Consider the following 20,970-nt stretch of genomic DNA (forward strand, 5'->3'; position numbering starts at 1 on the left):
CAGTTTTGCTTTGTTTTAATTGAAGTGTGACTGACATACAACATTATTATAGTATTACTAACTACAGTCACCATGCTGTACGTTACATCTCATGACTTATTTTATAACTGGAATTTTGTACCTTTTGGCTCCCTTTACCAATTTCACCTATCCCCACCCCTACCCCCCCATCTCTGGCAGCCACCAATTTGTTCTCTGTATCTATGAACTTGGTTTTTGTTTTCATTTCGATTTCACCTGTGAGACCATAAGGCATTTGTCTTTCTCTGACTTATTGCACTTAGCTTAACACCCTCTAGGTCCATCCATGTTGTCTCAAATGGCAAGACTTCATTCTTTTCTCTCTCTCTCTCTCTCTCTCTCTCTCACACACACACACACACACACACACACACACACACACACCTTCTTTATCCATTCATCTATGGATGCATACTTAGGCTATTTCCATATACATCTTGGCTACTGTAAAAACTGCCGTAATGAGCATGGAGGTGCATGTATCTTTTTGAATTAGTGTCTTCATTTTCTTCGGATGAATATCCAGAAGTGGAACTGCTATATCATATGATGGTTTCTATTTTTAACTTTCTGAGGAAACTCAACCCTGTTTTCCAGAGTGCCTGTACCAGTTTAATTTCTACCAACAGTGCACAAGGTTCTCTTTTCCCCACATCCTCACCAATACTTCTTATCTTTTTGAGAAGAGTCATTCTAACAGGTGTGAGGTGATATCTCATTGTGATTTTGATTTGCATTTCCCTGATGATTAGTGATGCTGAACCTGTTTTCATGTGTCTGTTGGCCATCTGTATGTATTCTTTGGAAAAATGTCTATTCATAGCCTTTGCCCATTTTTAAATCAGATCATTTGGGATTGTTTTTGCTACTGAGTTGTTCAAGTTTTTTAACAAACTATAATGTGCATAACTTTAAAATACTACTATTTAGTTTCACCAGAAATGAGAGGTAATGTGAGAAGAGAATGAGGGGAAGGGAAAGTAGGATTCTGATGACCAGCTTTCCCAGGAATCTTGCTTCTGTTCTGGCTGTCGGCTGCCACTAGCTACAGACTTGTTGAGCAAAACGTGCATCTGTAAAATGAGTTAGCGGGAAGGCTGAAATTCAGACACAGACAGGAAAACATGGTAACATGCATCATCATAATATCTGCCTGCTTTTCTAGGGCAGTCCTTATGTCTGAACAAAGAGATGGAAAATGAAACTAAAACTCAAAATGGTATCATCAGTATTGTTTATTTTCAATACTAATCACTAGTAAGTCCAACTTTATTTGAATGTCACCATTTGTAAGATGGTGCCCATATTTAATAAGTATCTACTATTTAATAATAAATATTAAATAAATATTTAATACATTTCTAATGATATATAGAAATGATTTAATCATTCTTAAAAATAATCATTTGCCTGTGTACACAAGGGGCAACAAAAATATAGAGACATAGGAAGGAATGCTGACATTTTCTTTTTCTACTAATTTTGTGGCTAATTAAAAAAAATTTTTTTTCTGTGCTAATCTATTATTATTTTTAACTCTAAGTTTCACTTTAGAATTTTTATGAGTATTATAAAGAGTTACAAAAGCAATCTGTTTCAGTAAAATTTTAAATATAATATTACAAAATTAAATTGTGCCAGGAAAGCCAGTAAATCTGTAATAAAATTCAGAACTCTACTATTAGTATAAACTTCAATAATCTATTTTCACCTAGGGTAAAAAGTATTATTAAGTTTACAGCTGGAATATCATTTACTTAAGAAAAAAAGTCTTGTTTATGTTTTACCAGACAGACGTAAGTTTTTCTAAGTCATACTGGCAAATAATTATCTTTTCATGTCTAAATACAATTCTAAACCAGCTCATCTGTTATATCAATACAAGGAAGCACTTTTGTATTATACTGGCTTTAGTGCAATTTTTTTAAAAAGCTGCTCAGTGAAGAATTCATTTCTGAAATACAGCTGTCTCCAGAATTATTTGACGTATCTGAACTGAATGCTGGGAAAATTCATTAGCATACCATCATATTTTTTACCTAATCATTCCCTTAAGTCTGTTCCAAAAATGTGAAAGACATCATCTACTTTGGCTTTACTAAAAATGCTTGAAAAAAAAAAGGATGCACAAATCTGTGCTCAACATGAAAACATTTTTTAAAAAGAAGCAAAATACAAAAGAAAACAATTCACAAATAAAATATAATGAAACAACCCCCATGAATAAAATCTCAGTCACAGATTAATTCCTAAAATTCTAAAGCACAGATGATGAAAACAAATGAAACTATTTACTAAAATGAAAAGTGCATATTTAAAGTATAAGAAAAACTTATAGTTGTTATTTACTAAATTTACTAAAATTACTAATCATAAATTGATCTCTGAAGATATAATAAATATTAAGTCCTTATTTTCTGAACATCACAGCTTAGTGCTCGCTTCAGCAGCACATATACTAAAACTGAACATCACAGCTTATAGAAGATAAGCAGTATTAGTGCCACAAACAATCAGGCAAGACCTACAGAGGATAAGTACCAAGATGGCCTTACAGTTTTCCCTAACATACACAGAGAAAATGTCTATAGACTTTTGAGGGTAGAAGAAGAATGTGGGATATAAATAGTTCTGTATCTAGTCAACTGGTCATTTTTTTTTTTTTTTTTTTTTTACACTGTAAGTCTACACAACAGTTGGTCTCATGGAGAACACTGGAATAGCTTAGACTTTCTTCTTATAGCAAGCTCAAATTGTATCAGACAACTCTGATCAGTCTAGTCAATTGGCCATTCTTATTCAAAGGCAGAAGAAAGACATTTATAATATTCATTTCTACAAAGACTATTTACTGATATATATATCAGTATATATATATACTATATATATATACATACTGATATATATAATGCGCTATATTATACTGTTTCAGATGCTGAAATAAAACAATCAAGAGAAACTACTACATATTTATTTATATTTATTACACAAATACATATATATATATATATATGGAAAGCATCAGGCACTCACATGTCCTATGCGGAGAACTAAAATAACAAGGGCTACCTTTAGATTAGGTAGTCAGAAATTGGTCCCTCTGACGACATGACTTTTAAGATGAGATGTAAATGACCAGAAGCCTTCTCCTCAAAAGATCATGAAACATAGTACTTCAGGTAGGATTTAGTTTAATTTTGGACTGTTTAAATAAAAAGAAAATGGAAGCAGAGTAGAGAAAGGAAAAAGATACATGATGAGCTCAGAGTAGACAAGGCAAATCATGTAGGGTTTTATAAGCAACGTTAAAAATGTGAATATTATTTTAAGTGGATTTGAAAGCTTCAGCGAGGTTTTAAGCAGGAGAGCACTATGATCTGATTTGTGTTTAAAGGATCACTATCACTCCGGTGGCCTTGTGGAAACTAGATGGTGGCAGATGGGAGGTGTGGGAGAGGAAACAGGGAGACCAGGAGGGTAGAGAAGATGATAAAGAGTAGACAGATGTAGGATATGTTTTAGAGGCAGAGTTGAAGAAACCTGCTAACAGACTGAATGGAATACAAATAAAAGAGAGAAATCAAGGACAATGGCTAGATTTTTGGCTTAGCTAACAGCTTATCAAAATGGGGAAGACTGAGGGAAGAGCATATTTGGGTTGAACAATCAATTTGTGAATTCAAATTATACTATCCCTAATACGTAAAGAAAAATGTATATCATGATATGATCCATTCTATTAATATCTGGTACAAAATAAGCCAATAAGAATGGCAACGACATGGCATAAAAAGACCAATAGCGGGTGCTGAATCCACTGAATATACAGCGGGCACCAAATCCACTTAAATATAAAACTAAGTCCAAATAATTGGTATGTTATAATTCTTAAAAGATATGCAGACTAATGCACACTCATGCTCCAGTACAATAAAAAAAAATTCTCAGGCTAAAAACTCTAAATACACTAACAAATATCTGAAAATTGGGAGATTGAACAGGCAGGAGGATATAAATATGTAAAATTCAACATCTGTAAACCTTGAAGTCAATGACTTTCAGTTCTTAATAAACCAAAAACACACATTTAAGCACGTTATTCAAAGTCTTACGAGCCATCCTCTGTTAAAGAGGGTTGTTTTTTTTTTAATGTTTGTTTATTTTTGAGAGAGAAAGAGACAGGCAGAGTGCTAGTGGGGGAAGGGTAGAGAAAGAGAGGGAGATACAGAATCCTAAACAGGCTTCAGGCTCTGAGCTGTCAGCACAGAGCTCGAAGGGGGTGGGGCTCGAACTCACTAACCATGAGATCATGCATGACTTGAGCTGAAATCAGATGATTAACTGACTGAACCACCCAGGTGCCCCAGCCATCCTCTGTTAAAACTAGACTTTGTACCTTTCAAATTATCAGCAGCAAAAATAAAAGAGACCTCTAGCCATAATATTTTTAAAGCTTCAAAAAACATTAAAAAACAAAAACCACATTAGAAGATCAAACATCTCACTGAACAATAATAGTGATAGACTCATCTATTAAAAGGAGAAAAGATTTAGATAATCTAGTGCTTATAAAATAAAACTCAATATAATTAAGAGAAACATCTAAAAACCAATGAAGTTTCAGAAGGGATTAAAGCAAAAACGATAGGCCCAAGTATAGTAGTAGCTCTACCCATTTGTTATATGCCACACAAATATAAACAAAACAGGAAGCTGGCAAGCTCAACGTTTCAAAGAGCACTAAAAATAACAATTTTATCACAAAAAGTATGAAAAACTGTCTGCCAGAGAAAAAATAAATAAGCCCAGTAAAATCAATGGCTTACTTAAGTATCAACAGTAACTAACTAGAAAGTGTAAGTGGGGGAAAATGTCATTCATAACAGTAAGAAATATCATAAATATGAATTATGTGGCAAGTTATAATACTTTCCTGAAGACCTGAATTTTAAAAATTCTTCCTTTTGTCAAAATGCCAAATTAAATGCTAAATTAATCTCACAAGCATTTTTCTCTTCGATAGAAATGATTTAAGGTCTCCTGAAAAAATATTATGTAAACAGAAAGGAAATAACTGAAAAACAAAAGCAATGAAGATTATAAAATGCAGTGAAAAGTAAGAGTCATCAAAAACAGGGTAGTAGTGAACAAGGAATAGGAGGAAAAAAACAATCACTGGAACAGAAAACAAAACCCATGGTTACTTGGAAATTTAGTTTATGACAATCAAGGCATTTCAAACCTGCAAATAAAGGACAAGAGTCTGTAATAAACAGCTTTGGGAAACTGTCCAGCCACTTGAAAAAGAACAAACCTAGCTAGGGCTCTCCTTCACCCCTTAGAACGAAATTGTTCCTGATGGGGCAAATATATAAACGTTGGAAGAAAAGAAAGGAAAAAACTAGAGGAAATTACAGTTAAGTAGTTTTAGAACTGTCTAGTAGAAAAGGCCTACGGAGGAAGAGGGGAATAGAGAAAGGAGGACTGACAAATTTATCTAGGAGGAAAAAAAACCACTTCCACACAGAAAAGGAAAGTATCACAAGAGCAGAGTATGAAGAGAGAAGACAAACTGGAGAAAACCGGAAAAACATATGAAGAGTCACTATTCTCAAAGTGCAAATGGCATTTAAAAATCGATAATAAAAGACAATTTGGTAGAATTCAGTAAAACATAACTATAGGCAAAAAAAATATGAAAATGATCAAGTACTAAAATCACATTATCAAACATTTATTGAACTTCTATATTATTCTTCTTGGGGAAAGAATTTAAACATTAGTCAATCTTACATATGAATGAACTCTGACATAAGGTCAGCAGCTTTTCAAACAAAGGAATGAGAACTTCCTACCTTTCATTAATTTATGGTTCCAACAATTAACCCCCGTGTGTTAAATAACATCATATGATGATATATGTTTCTTTTTTATGGCTTATTGAGAACTCCGTATAGTAGCATTTTAAAAAACACATTCATTAATTCATTACATGAACAATACTCAGAAGTAAGTTGGTTGAGTGTCTGGCTTCAGCTCAGGTCATGATCTCACAGTCCGTGGGTTTAAGCCCTGCTTCAGCCTCTGTGCTGACAACTCAGAGCCTGGAGCCTGCTTCAGATTCTGTGTCTCCCTCTCTCTCTACTCCTCTCCCATTCATGCTGTCTCTCAAAAATAAATAAACATTAAAAAAAATTAAAAAAAAAGAAGCTATATTCTCAACTCAAGTAAACTGTGCTAAAACAAGCCCTCACTTAGGGCAGAGAAGGAATGAACATCTTTATTTCCTCCAAGAACTCAACTCATTCATTATTTGGACTATCACCGTCCCCTGAACATAACTGGAATATTTATTCAAGTGACTCCTCCAGAAGAGGCAAATACTTGCCTAGTTCTGTTCTATTCTCTTCTATTTGTGTTACTGACATCCCTGGAAATCATTTATTACTTATTAGATAAAACTTAGTAGCAGAACTCTCAAAGAATATCACAACAATTTCTAATACCCAGGGGGAAAAAAGGATACTGTGCCTTATTTGAAAGCTTATTTTCAAAGCGTTGCAGCATATGCTACCCTCAGTAATATCTCTCTTATGAATCATACACTTAATGATCAAGATATTGTATTTGAAATGCAGAAACATTTTATATGCTCAAATTAAGAAACTGATGTAATTACAGTCACACAATTATTCTACATGTTTAAGTTTATGAAGCAGCAAATGAACAGATCACCAAATATTCACCTACCCGGTCAAAAATTACTACTCTTCATCCCAAAGACATTTTTTGTAGAATTAGAAAAACCTATCCTAAAATTTATATGAAATCTCAAGGGACCCCAGATAGCCAAAACAATCTTGAAAAAGATCAAAATTGGATGATTCACACTTCCCGATTTCAAAACTTACTACAAAGCTATGGTACTCAAAATACTGTGATACTGGCATAAAGACAGACATATGGACCAACAGAATAGAATAGAGAATCCAGAAGTAAGCCCTTGCATATATGATCAAAGATTTTTTGACCTTCAACCAAAAAGATTTTTTACAAGGTTGCTAAGACCATTCAATGGGGAAAGGGCAATCTTGTCAACAAATGGTGCCGGGAAAATGGATATCCACAAGCAAAAAAATCAAAGCTGAACCCTCACCCAATACCAAATACCAAAATTAACACAAAATGATCAAAGACTTAGTAAGACTTAAAACTATAAAGCTCTTAGAATAAAACATAAAGCAAAGCTTACTGACACTAGATTTGGCAATGATTATTTGGGCATGACCAAAGGCACAGACAACAAACGAAAAAATAGACAAACTGGACTTCACAAAAATTTTAAAATTTTATGTACCAAAAGACACGATCAACACAGTGAAAAGGCAACCCACAGAATGGGAGAAAATATTTTCATATCATTTACCTGACATGGGGTTAATATCCAGATTACACAAAGAACTCCAAAAACTCAACAACAAAGAGACAACCCAATTCAAACATAGGCAAGGACTTAAATAGACATTTCTCCAAAAACGACATACAAATAAGCAAATGAAAAGATGCTCAGCATCACCAATCACTACAGAAATGCAAACAAAAGCTACAATGAGGTACCCCCATACCCATTTGGATGACTGCTATAACAAACAAAACAAAACATAAAAATAACAAGTGTTGGTAAGGATGTAGAGAAATTGGAACACTTGAACATTGTTGACAGGAATGCAAAATTGAACAGCCACTGCAGAAAACAACACGGTGGTCCCTCAAAAAATTAAAAATAGAATTACCATATGATCAAGCAATTCCACTTCTGGGTATACACTCAAAAGAAAAAAAGCATGTATGGAAGAAATATTTATATGCTCGTGCTCATACAGGAGCATTACTCACAACAGCTAAAATGTGGAAACAACCCAAGTATCCATCAATAGATGATTGGATAAATAAAATGTGGTATATACATTCAATGGAAATGTTTAGTCCTGAAAAGGAAGGAAATTCAGACATATGTGACAACTGGATTAGTCCTGAGCCTTGACACTATAGTAAGTGAAATAGGCCAGTCACAAACACACCAATACTGTATGATTCCATTTACATGAAGCATTCGGAGTAGGTAAATCACCAAGACATAAAATGGTGGTTGCCAGAGGCCAGGAGGAGGAGGGGAATGGGAAGTTATTATATAATGGGTATAAAGTTTAAGTTTTACAAGATGAAAAGAGTCCTGAAGATGGATGGTGGTGATGGTAACACAACATCATGAATGTCATATTTTATAACACTGTACATTTCAGTACACTTAAAAATGGTTTTGATGCTAAATTTTGTTATGTATATTTTACCACAATAAAAAAACTGGAGGGGTGCCTGGGTGGCTCAGCCAGTTAAGCGTCTGACTCTCAGTTTCAGCTGAGATCATGATCTCAGGGTTTCGTGAGTTCAAGCCCCATGTCAGACTGTCACTGCAGAGCTGCTTGGGATTCTCTCTCTCCCTCCCTCTCTGCTCTTATTCTGCTCATGCTGTCTCTGTCTCCCTCAAAATAAATAAATGAACTTAAGAAAAAAAAACTACTACTTCTCTCATTAGAAACTCTTAGGTTATCAAAATAACAAAATTATTTCACGTTTTACAAAGTTTTGTTTTCAAAGCAAATTACTCAGTCTGTTTTTTTATTTTTAAATTTTTTAAAGTTAATCTCTACACCCAATGTGGGGCTTGAACTGACAACTCCGAGATCAAGGGTCACCTACTCTACCAACTAAGCCAGCCAAGCACCCCTATTCAGTATGTTTTAAAGCAAACAGCCTTCTGATACACAGAAGTGTTGGAAAAAAAAAAAGAAAAAGAAAGAAAAAAGAAAAGCATTAGGCTAACACCAGAATTATTAAACCTAAATCAACCAGCCAAGGTATAGCTGACATATAAAATACCATTATCCTAAATATCGTCAAATATCTCACCCCATCAATGAATACTTTCTTAATTAAACTCTCATAAGAGCTAAAACTGAAGTTCAAATATTTCACAACCTTAAAAAATTACTTTAACAATGTCAATATGTCTTCCAATTTTTGAATGTACACGTTTCAAATTTTATTTCACAACAAACTTCACATCAAACTCATCTTTAACTAACAACCTCCAATGAGATTTAATGTAATCATATTGGAGATATTCTACTGCCCTGGCAACATAAAGATTTCATTCTTGGAAGAAGGGAAATAAGGAAAAAAATATAAAAAATGTTTTTTATATTTATTTATAAACTACACTAGAAAAGTGTTCAAAAATTGTCTTAAGAGTTTTAATACATACCAGGCTCCAATTTGATAATTTTTACTGCAGCCAACTCTCCTGTATGAATATTTCTAGCCTAAAATGAAAATAAAAATGTTTTTAAGTTTGTTAATTATATAAAAGTATGTGACACTATGTTCACTAATTGCTTAACAACCATGCTTTTAACAGAACTAAAAAACAAAATCTTTATTTCCAATAAAATGAGTATATTCATTTTTGCATCAAAGAAAAATATAGAAAAGATACACACACACACACACACACACGCACACAGTTAGTGACCTTTAGTCCCACCACTCAAAAATGGCTATTGTCTTTTCTCTCTTTTTTTAAAGTTTTATTTATTTATTTTGAGAGAGAAAAAAAGGATGTGCACGCATGAGCTGGGGAGGGGCAGAGAGAAAGGGAGAGAGACCATCCCAAGTAGGTTCCATGCTGTCAGTGTGGAGTCTGATGTGGAGCAAAGTCACCAACTGAGATCATGACCTGAGCGGAAACCAAGAGTTGGATGCTTAACCAAATGAGCCACTCAGGTGCCCCCAAAATGGCTACTGTGTTTTCTTTATACTAGAAATAATATTTTTGTTAATTAAAAAATACTCATTGTTTTTATATATTTTGTAAGTATAATAATAGATCATTATGGGAAAATCTAGAAAAGCAAGTCATCCATATCTTACTACCCAGGAGAAAAAAGTTAACATATAGATAGTGTGCTTCCTTTTTTTGCCCCGTGTAGATGCATGTGTATGTGCTGTAGAAGATGATGCCATCACAGTTTTCTACAATGTGATTTGTAATGCTGCATAATTTTCTACTGACGGGATAAAGACTGTATTTCACTAATCTCCATCTGAACATGGAGAATTTTAACATTATTCTGTAGTTATAACTAGAGAGATTAATATATCTTAGCTTTGTATCTATCCACAGCCTTATTTCCTTTAGATAAATTGCTAGAAAACAAACTATTCACTACTTAACAAAATGTCATGCCAGACTTATTATAAGTAGTGCTGCAATGATTAGTGTGCAAATATTTTGGCACATATCAGAATTTATTATTGAGGCAACCTACAAGTGTAATTGTTCGGTCAAAGGTATGTGGATTTTAACATTTATTTACTTTTGAGAGAGAGAGAGAGAGCGCGCGAGAGAGCGAAAGGGGGAAGGGCAGAGAGAGAGAGAGAGAGGGAGGGAGACACAGAATCCGAAGCAGGCTCCAGGCTCCATGCTGTCAACACAGAGCCCGATGCAGGGCTCGAACCAACGAACCGTGAGATCATGACCTGAGCCGAAGTTGGACGCTTAACCGACTGAGCCACGCAGGCTTCCCAAAAGGTATGTGGATTTTAAATGAATATATTGCCATATATTGTTTTTATAATATATGAATTTATACTCTCACAAACCTTGGATGTGAAATCTGTATCTGTCAAGTTCTATTGTAGGTACAAATTTGTATTCTGTCTTTAAAATATCTTTCTCCATGCTATACATTACTTTAAACGGCCACATAATAGTCTACATAATCATTCTCCCTTATTGCTAGACATTAAGAACGCCACACGTAGTCTTTTCATTATTTAAGGTTATTTTTTTCAAATGGATTCTAGGGATGGAAATTAACTAGGTCTAAGGGTATGAACATAAGCATTTAAGGCCAGGGGCTCTGGGGTGGTTCGGTCAGTTGGGCGTCTGACTTTGGCTCAGGTCATGATCTCGTGGTCTGTGGGTTTGAGCCCCGTGTTGGGCTCTATGCTGACAGCTCAGAGCCTGAAGCCTGCTTCGGATTCTGTGTCTCATTCTCTCTCTGCCCCTCCCCCACTTGTTCTCTCTCTCTCTCTCTCTCTCTCTCAAAAATAAATACATGTTAAAAAAAAAAAAAAAGGCCATTTAAGGCTATCAACACATACTGTCAAAATAGTCCAAAAGCATCGTACCATTATGTCATCACTGTGAATATGAGTGCTCATTTTCACTACACCCTGTGGCATACCATATGTGGAAATGCACTTTAATAATTTATGACACCTTTCACTTACTATGTTAGATTCATATGTACATTTTCATACTTAGCATTAAAAATAAGGAAGGGGCATATTATAAAACAGGAACGTAAAATTATACCAATTTGCTGGATTAAATAAATCACATTATAAGAGGAAAGAGGAAAAAAGGGAAAGGAAAAGAAGAATGTAGGGAATATGGCCTTCAAAGGAATACTTTTAGATATGACATATAGAAGATGAGAAAAATAATAGAATGGGGGAGAGGGGTACAGAAGGAAAATCACAAACAGAAAGGAAGAAGTAAAAAAAGGATTTTCTACAGCAGAAGTCTCAAATATTTTGTGACAAGAAGTTCATATTTTCCTCATCTCTCATGGTAAATAGTGTAAGGAGGGGTTTGGCAAAGAGTGAACAGACATTTTAACTCCCCCCATATAATTTACCTCTCCCCCAAACGCAAACGCATTTGGAGAAATGGGAACAGGTCAGCCAAAAGCCTCATACCATAACTACCCTCTCCTCTTTCTTGCCCTTGAACAAAAGAATTGTCTGTTAGTGTCAGGTCTTGTCCCAGTTCCTAAGATCTTTCAGCATTTCAGTCCTCCCATGGGTTATAGAAAATTATGTGCATATAGATTTAGGCTGTCCACTGCTCAACTTTTCACATGCCAGCAAGATTCCAGTACAGAAAACATGGCCAGAAGTTATAAAATAAGTAGTAATAATTGACCTCTTGGGAATCTTGTTCAGTGGGTTTTAAATGTGTATTAGAAGACAAATTCCATGATAATGATGCATTATATTTGTAATTTGTAATTATACTTTGGAGGAACTCTCATATTCATTACTTAATTCTATTAAAGACACAGCTCAGTAAAGTTGGGGAACTTGCCCAAGGCTATGCCTGCTGGCCAGGGGCAAGAGAAGGAGTTAGAACCTAGTAACTATATTGTGATGTCAAGGTTTCACTGCTTCTTTCAATAGATGAGAACTTTTTAAATCCAACAGGTACAAGAGGAAAGTATTAATTTCATAGTATTTAATAGACTTCAGGGGTGACTTTTGTTGAAAATAAATGAATCATATTTTACATTAAATTATTTCCTATAATAATTTCCAATATAAGAGATTGTGAATTCTTACATATCTGAAAGTCTTAAATAATTTGAGACTTGAATTTGATCCAAGGAAAAATATTATTAATTATTTTAAATAATCTGGAAAAAGCCTTCCAAAATGTTTAAAATCCATCTTAGAGGATTGGGAAAAATATCAACTGACAAGACTCAACTAATTCTTCTTGTAAGGCTACTGCATTATAATCTGGCAAACATAATCCACTTTCATCCCTGCATGTTGATACATTTCCTAGTTTTCCCTCTTTCTACATCTAAGTGATAATTTTTTAAATTTCACTGGAATCTTATAGAAAACAGAAAAAATCTATGGACACATAGTGAAAGTTTACACAGTGGAAAGAAGATTTAAGTATAAGAGACATAGATGGCACAAGAAAGTAACATATATGTACACTCACAAAAAAATTGCAGTTGAACCATTCAAAGTTCTAAAATTCAAGTAAGGAATGAAATGTTTAACTCATGTGACAGTGATAGATGCTGACATATCTCCAGCAACAAAACATTGTCAGGGTATTCATTACTCCAGTTTTTCAAGCAAAACAGGCATTAGGGCAATGCACTCTGCCAGTCACTAGAAACCAAAAGAAAGTATGAGCCCATACTTCACAATTACAGACTCTCAAACGAGTGCCAACAGCATGAAAAGATCTAATATGCTTCTCTGTGAGTGTGAAACAATTAATTCCGATTTTAATCAGATTAACCAGAAGCAAAGGACTTGGTCTCTTACTTAAAAACACTGTCCTCATTTTGGTACATTCTCTTTCCCCTGCCCTTCTCCACATTAGCCTAGTTCATTTAGATTTCTCCTTCATGAAGCAATTTAGGTATCACCTCCTCCAGGAAGTCTTGCCTGATATCCCAAGGCTGGATGAAGTATGCTCTCTTCTTAGCTGTGGGCATGATGCTATAAAGAACTGTGCCATAGGCAGATGCTCTAAAAAGTTGTTGAATGGACAATTAAGACTGTAGGAAGATTATTACTCTCTTTACTTAAAAAATAAGGATAAAATATTAAAATCCTCCACACCTAGACAGTGCTACGAAACTGACAATATACTGCTTTAAATTATCTTTTATGTTGATTCATTTTCAATTTTTATTATGATGCATTAAATGAAGTATTTTGGAGAAAAATTTTATTTGTAAAAAAGTACTACAAAGTAATATTTTGTTTTAAAAAAGTCAATTATAAAATGGCAGTCCCTCTCCTCCCCATTTCATCCCCCTGAGGTAACTACTGTTAACAGTTTAGCGTATATCCTTCATGACTTTTAATTAGGTTGATTCTCAAGAACACATATACTGACAGTTTAGTAGTTTCTTACAAAGCTAAACATAGTCTTTCCATATGATCCAGCAATCTCCACTTCTGACATTTACTCAATTAAGTTAAAAACTTAATCCACACAAAAATCTGTACAAGAATGTTTACAGCAGGTTTTATTCATAATTGCCCAAACTGGAAGCAATTTAGATGTCCTTCAACAGATAATAATAAATTATGGTACATTCATACAATGGAATATCATTTAGTGATAAAAAAATGAGCCATCAAGCCATGAAAAGATATGAACCTTAAATGTATACTGCTAAGTGAAAGAAGCCAGTCTAATACCATATGATTCCAACTACATGACATTCTGGAAAAGATAAACTAATAATACGGGGATCAACATCAAGATAAAACTATAGAGAGAAAAAAGAACAATGGTTTCCAGGGGCTGGAGCAGAGAGTGAGGAACAGGTAAAGCACAGGGAGTTTTTAGGGTGGTGAAACTATTCCATGTGAAGCTGTAATGATAGATACAGGTCATTATGTATCTGTCAAAGCCCATAAAACTACAACACAGCAAGTGAATCTTAATGTAAAGTATGGACTATAATAATAGTATATCAACACCAGTTCAATAATTATAATAAATGTACCACACTGATGTAAGATGCTAATAAAAGGAGAAACTGTGTGGGTACGTGGGTAGCTGGGAGTAGATGAAAGTCTACATACTATCTGTTCAGTTATCTCTAAATCTGAAACTGTAGTAAAAATTAAGTCTATTAGTTACTTTTTAAAGAATACATATAAAACTATCTTTTTAAGTATATACTTTCAGACACATTTAGGAGTCAATTTTTATGATTAAAATCAACATAAATATGTTGTTTCAATCTAATAAAACCAAAATAAAGACACAAGGATAAAGAACACCTTGTTTTGTGTTTTTTTCGTTTTTTAGAGATTCTGAGGCGCTCAGAAAGAATCAGCTCCTTGGAAGATATGAACTGCAGAACCAAATAAAATAAAGATGGTGTTTTAAAATTCAGCTATACAACGCAGAAGCCAAAATATACGCAGTGACAGAAGTAAAGAGTAAAGAAAAAATAGATACTAAAACTCCCACTTACAGGATAAATACTTAAACGCCAGTCCCCACTTTGAAGACATCTGTTCTCTCCAAATGAAGAACTGATGGGCAAATTTTTGTACTCTGTAATTTTCCAGCTGGATTTTTAAAACAGAGAGCAGTACCAGGCTCTTTTATAATAAAAGGCAAAGAGGCTTTCAGGAAAAAAAAAAAAAGATCTAAACAGAGACTTACAGATTGAATTTACTAAAGAGATCTTTCAGAAGTTTAACTATATAATTTCACACTATAATCCAGAAGAGTCATACATAATACTGGTTTTTGAAATCCAACATTTCCCTCCAACAAGTTAAATGTGATATTCTCAAGTATTTTTGTTTTCAACTTTAATACACAAGAATGTGAAGATCCTGCGTTATGTTTATAAAAGGAAGTAATGGAAGTACCATGGTACCGCTACAAAAAGGACCTAAATATATTTCTGATTCCTGTTTATTTTAGTAGGTTATTGATATTTGCTATGTTCAGTCTTAGAAGTATACTAATCACCCAGAACTCTAATATTACTATAGCTTATCTATTATTTAACTCTTAATTAGGAATTGAAATTACTGGGTGGGAAAAGATAAACTAATAATAAATGGGATTAATATCATGATAAAATCCATGAAAGAACGCTTCCTGTTAAATTAAGTTTCTATTCTCATTGCCAATGCATTTCCCTTTAACCTCTTAATCAGCATTTCCAAGTCAATTTACTACCAGTGAAGTATTTTAACGCAAACTCTCCTGTCTTGGATTTTTTAATTCATAGTAAAAGTTACCCTGAGATTTCCATTTGCACAAAGAGGGGGGGGAAAGTAAAGATGCTGAACTTCCTAATTCAGCCATTTCTATTTCAACAACACCAACACCATGCAGCTGCCAGTTTTATCAGCTATGAACTTCTTCATATGCTGTGAAATTTAAGGTGACTAAAAATAAAGGAAAAGTCTTGTGTCTAGACATTTTACCTACAAGTTTTCAAGGAAGAATAGGAAGATATGACTTAATAATGAACATTACACCTCCGTAATCATTAAGTTAGAAGAGAATTTTTTTTAATTAAGTCAAAAAATGAAACATAAGTAATGACAGTCACCATGAACATTCAGCTCTTACATGCAACTTTACTGTTCTTCATATTAGACCCCTCATCCTATCTCCAATTAACTTCCTTCCAGCATATATTAAGGCCACAAAACTTTTCTGTAAGGCCAATTGGGAGCACCAGTTTTAAACATGCCCCCTTCCTCCAAAAATATTCTTTAACAGAACAGAAAATCCAGACATCTCAAAATTTAACAAGCTATCTCTAGTGACCAGTGATTATTCCTCAGAATCAGGATTAAACATCCTAGATTTAAGAATATGAACTATGGGGAGCCTGGGTGGTTCAGTCGGTTGGGCATCCAACTTCAGCTCAGGTCATGAGCTCATGGCTCATGAGTTGGGCTCTGTGCCGACATCTCAGAGCCTGCTTTGGATTCTGTCTCCCTCTCTCTCTCTGCTTCTCCCCTGCTTGTGCTCTCTGTCTCTCTCTCTCTCTCTCTCAAATGGAAATAAATAAACATTAAAAAAAAAGAATATGAACTATGATACAAAAGTAGCAACACAGCATCTATAAGGTTTAAAGAATACAAAGTCCTGGTTTATCCACAAAAGAAGTAAACAATTATGTCATAGTCTATAAAACCTTTATACCTAAATCTTTATGGAACATTGTTTTTGACTGGTTCAATTCATTGAACAAATACTACTGAATACCTACTATGTGCCAAGTACTGTTGATACTGGAGATTTAGTGAAAGAAAACAGTTCCAGGCACCTGGGTGGCTCAGTGGGTTTAGCATCCAACTCCTGATTTCAGCTCACACCATTGTTTGTGGGATGCAACCCCACATCAGGCTCTGAGCTGACAGCACAGAGCCTGCTTGGGATTCTCTCTCTCTCTCTCTCTCTCTCTCTCTCTCTCTCTCTGTGTCTCTCTGCCCCACCCCTGCTCGTGTGCATGTGCGTGCACATGTGCATGGGTGTGCATGCTCTCTCTCTCTCTCAAAATAAATGAACATTAAAAAAGAAAAACAAAAACAGTTCCTGCCTTCCAAGACTTTTATCAGTTGGAGAGAGATGAAAGTAAAGAGTACCATACAGAGTGAGAAATGCTCTCAAAGGTGATACAAGACAGCACAGCGGGGGTTCTGAGCCCACTCAAAGCTGGCTGGAGAAAGCTTCCAAGAGAAAGTAAGTATAAGCTGAGACCTGGTAAGAAATATTGGGGTTAGGGGGAGCACGGTATGATGGTGGTGGTGGTCATAAGTGATTATGGAAGAATTCCAGGCAATGGTGTAAAGACAGGAGAAAACATGGGCATCTAAAAGAAGTAAAAATATCTTGTGTTAAGGGAACCTAAGAGGGAATGGTAAGACATAAGATTCCTCTGAAGCTTAGGACAGACTGTTTCACTCACTATTCTCTTGTAGCTACCATCTACTACTTTCTTGGTCACCCCTTCCTTGTTCATTTAAGATTTTGTAGCCCCTGGTTCACAGTCTTCCTCTCTACCCCTTCTCTTGCCTCCAAGAGAAGTCTTAGAGACTTCAACATCAGATTTACTTCCTGACTTTCCATTGACCTCCTATCTGCATCTTGATTTCAAATACTATACATCCTGATGATGACCTATCCTTTCAGCCCACTAGTCCTTCTGTTCTTATCAAAGAATTCCCCTAGGGCTACCAGGCACCAATTACATCTTAATTCCCCACACTCTCCCTAAACTGTCAGGGTTCCATGGCCTATCATTCCACTGACACTCTCTTACAAATATCCTTAATTTCCTTCCCATCTTCCCCTCTGTCACAGTAGCCTGGCAAAATCCAGGCATCAGATTAAACCCAATCATCCACTAATTCCATACTGGTTTTGAATAGCTAAATGTTGTTGGGGGAAAAAATTTACAAAATCATGTCAGCTGGTCTTGTTTTCAAATCGTAACACAGATCTCAAACTACAACTTCTCTAGTAGGTTTGATTTTCCACTCTTCATAAGGACTATTTTACTCCTCTTTCTTCAAACCTTCAATAATGCCTCAGCCTCTTTATTACTCCCTCTTCTCTTACCTATCCTGAGTGATGATGGAATTTCACCTTTTCTTTATCTAAATTCTCCTATGTAGTCTATGGCTTTAACAACCATCTCTAGGACAAATCTCTCCTTACTCAGCTCCAGACTCCTAAACCCATGGAAATCTGCCAAGCATCTCAACCTTAACATGTCTAACACAGAACACTTGGTTATCCCTGCTCCATAAACCCATTCATCCCTATATCTTCCCAATCTAAATAAAATGAACCGCATCCACTCAGTTCCTTAAATCCAAAACCCAAGGTCCTTCTTCATTTCTTTCCTTCACATTCTTCACATCTGATATATCAGCAAATCCTGATGGCTTAAAAATATAATCAAATCCATCCACTTCCTTTTACCTCCTCTGCTATACTCTAGTCCAAGCTTGTCTCCATTAGAAACTGGTAAATTATTTAATGTGAAATGCAAAGAAACAGCAAGCCTAGGATAACCCCTACTTTCTGGAATGCACAACTGAGCAGACAGTGTGCTCCCATTCACTAAAATGACAAACATAGGAAGATGAACACGTCTTATGGGGGGAGACAGGAAGGCAGTGAAGGGGCATAGATGAAGGGCTCATATTTGAACATATTTAAATTTTAGGTTCCAATGGAAACCTATCAACTAGTGAGAATGTGTAAGCCACTTAATAGATACCTCCTGAAGCACAAGAGCTAACCTGGATTTGAGCCAGATTTGGGCATCATCGACATTACTGAGTCCAAGCAGTTAGATGAGATTACTTAGGAAGAAAATGGAGAATAAGAAAAAAATAAAGTCAAGAATAGAATGCTAAAAAATTACCCACATTAAGGGATAGTGAAAACAGACAAAACTACAACTAAAACCACTCCAGAGATACTATTCTATTAGAAGCTCAGTTTGGAGAAACTCCTAGAAATCATCAATTCAACTTCTCTCTGAAAAACAATTCTCTTCTACTTAGTCTAAATACAGAAATCATTTGGTCAATGTGATTCCAATGTGAGCAAAGAATTACAAAGATTTACCTGCCCTGTTTGAGTTTCAATGGGACAGATTTTAGATAGCACCTAAAAAGGAACTGACTGCTTCTAAACATAGTATGTCCTTACTGTCTAAATAAGTTAAATGACTATTTGTCAAGGATAGGTTATGGGACACAAGCACTGTGGGAGAAGTTTCTGCCAACTCACCAACTCCTTAATTTTTGTGGAGTAAGTATTTCCAAGCTGCCTTCCACACACAGTTATACAGGTCTAGACAGGTGCTCCTGCTGCCATAGAAAGAGACTGTATTGCAGGGTTTCCCTGAAGACATATTACCAGGCAGACAGATTCAGAGCCTGAGGCCTTCCTGTTTAGGTCACTCCAAATCTGGCCACATGACTTAGATCTCAGGACACACTAAAGACTTAGCCTGTCAGGACACTTACTTGTCTGTGAAAACTGTTTTCCTAACCCTTTCTTAGAACAGATTGATTTTATTAAAAGGAGACTTTCATCCAAAAGATTACCTAAATTGAATTAATTATCTGCAAGTCCTAATGGCAAAGAAAAAAAAGGGCTTGTGTCAAGATTACAAGAGGTAGGGAATCACTGTTGGTGGGTGCAATGTTTTTGCGGAATAACTGGTCGAAACTCACTAAAACTTCAAAAAGCTTAGAAAATTTAATTCTAGAAATTTACTTAAAGAAACAATATTCTTTTTTTTTTTTTTAAACGTTTTTATTTATTCTTGAGACAGAGAGAGACAGAGCATGAACGGGGGAGGGTCACAGAGAGAGGGAGACACAGAATCTGAGGCAGGCTACAGGCTCTGAGCTGTTAGCATAGAGCCTGATGCGGCGCGTGAACTCATGAACCCCGAGATCACGACCTGAGCCAAAGTATGATGCTTTACGCACTGAGCCACCCAGGCGCCCCAATGTTTATTTTTGAGAGAGAGCACGTGCGTGCAAGGGAGACACAGAGAGAGAAGGAGACAGAGAATCTGTAGCAGACCCTGCACAGAGCCGATGTGGGACTCAAACTCACAAACTGTGAGTTCATGACCTGAGCCGAAACCAAGTGTCGGACGCTTAACCAACTAAGCCACCCAGGTGCCCCTGCGATATATTATTAAATGAAAAAAACTGAATTATCATACATATATATACACACACACACACTATATATATATAACGTATATTGCATGTGATTCTGTGTTTTTATATACTATGATTTATGTATATACCGTTAATGTTAGCTTTTAAAAGTCTACAAAAATATCTACAGCAATGTTTATCTTTTGGTAAAGAAGATAGAGGTAATTTTTCATTTCTTCCTATATCATAGTTTTCTAAAAATGGGTATGTTGCTTAAAATGTATTTTAAAAATAAAAGGTAGGAAAGAAGGCTATTTCTGCCAAGGCAAGGAAGAGAGAGGCACAATAGGAAGGAAGGCAAATCCTTCCTACCCTTGGATCTATGCTACTGCAGAAATAATAATAGGAAATTATTCCTGGAAAAAAAACTGCTAAGAGACCCAAGCATCTCCATCATCTAATACAATTAGTAGCTGAAAAACTTAAAATGTAAAAGTTGTTAATAATTTACTGAGGGGCACCTGGGTGGCTCAGTTAAGTGGCTGACTCTTGATTTCGGCTCAGGTCATGATCTCACAGTTCAGTTTGTGAGTTTGAGCCCCACATCCGGCTCTATGCTGACAATGAAGAGCCGACTTGGGATTCTCTCTCTCTTCCTCTCTCTGTCCCTCCCCTGCTTGCACATGTGCATGCATGCACGCACTCTCTCTCAAATAAAGAAATAAACTTAAATAATTTATTGAAAGTTACATCTGTTAAAATAATTTAAGACATGCTTACATTGGATTCTCCCTGATACTGGTAAGGACTAAAAAAGTGGGGCAGGACAGCACAGGACACCTAAAAAAGGAGGTACATGTGTGTGCGAAATAACACACCGGT

General features: G+C 35.4%; 1 protein-coding gene across 3 annotated transcripts in view; it reads right to left on the bottom strand.

Annotated features, from left to right (window-relative positions):
* The window catches only part of MAP4K5 (mitogen-activated protein kinase kinase kinase kinase 5), a 110,938-nt gene that overhangs the window by 79,562 nt on the left and 10,406 nt on the right, over positions 1 to 20,970 (bottom strand). For all 3 annotated transcript variants that reach the window (XM_060619811.3, XM_060619810.3, XM_078448266.2), the window contains exon 2: positions 9,347 to 9,404. In XM_060619811.3, coding sequence (XP_060475794.1) covers positions 9,347 to 9,404 — 58 coding nt within the window. The remainder of the gene's footprint in view (positions 1 to 9,346; positions 9,405 to 20,970) is intronic.

This window comes from Panthera onca, chromosome B3 (genome assembly GCF_046562875.1).
Source record: "Panthera onca isolate mPanOnc1 chromosome B3, mPanOnc1 haplotype 2, whole genome shotgun sequence".
In the NCBI taxonomy this organism is placed as follows: Eukaryota; Metazoa; Chordata; class Mammalia; order Carnivora; family Felidae; genus Panthera; species Panthera onca.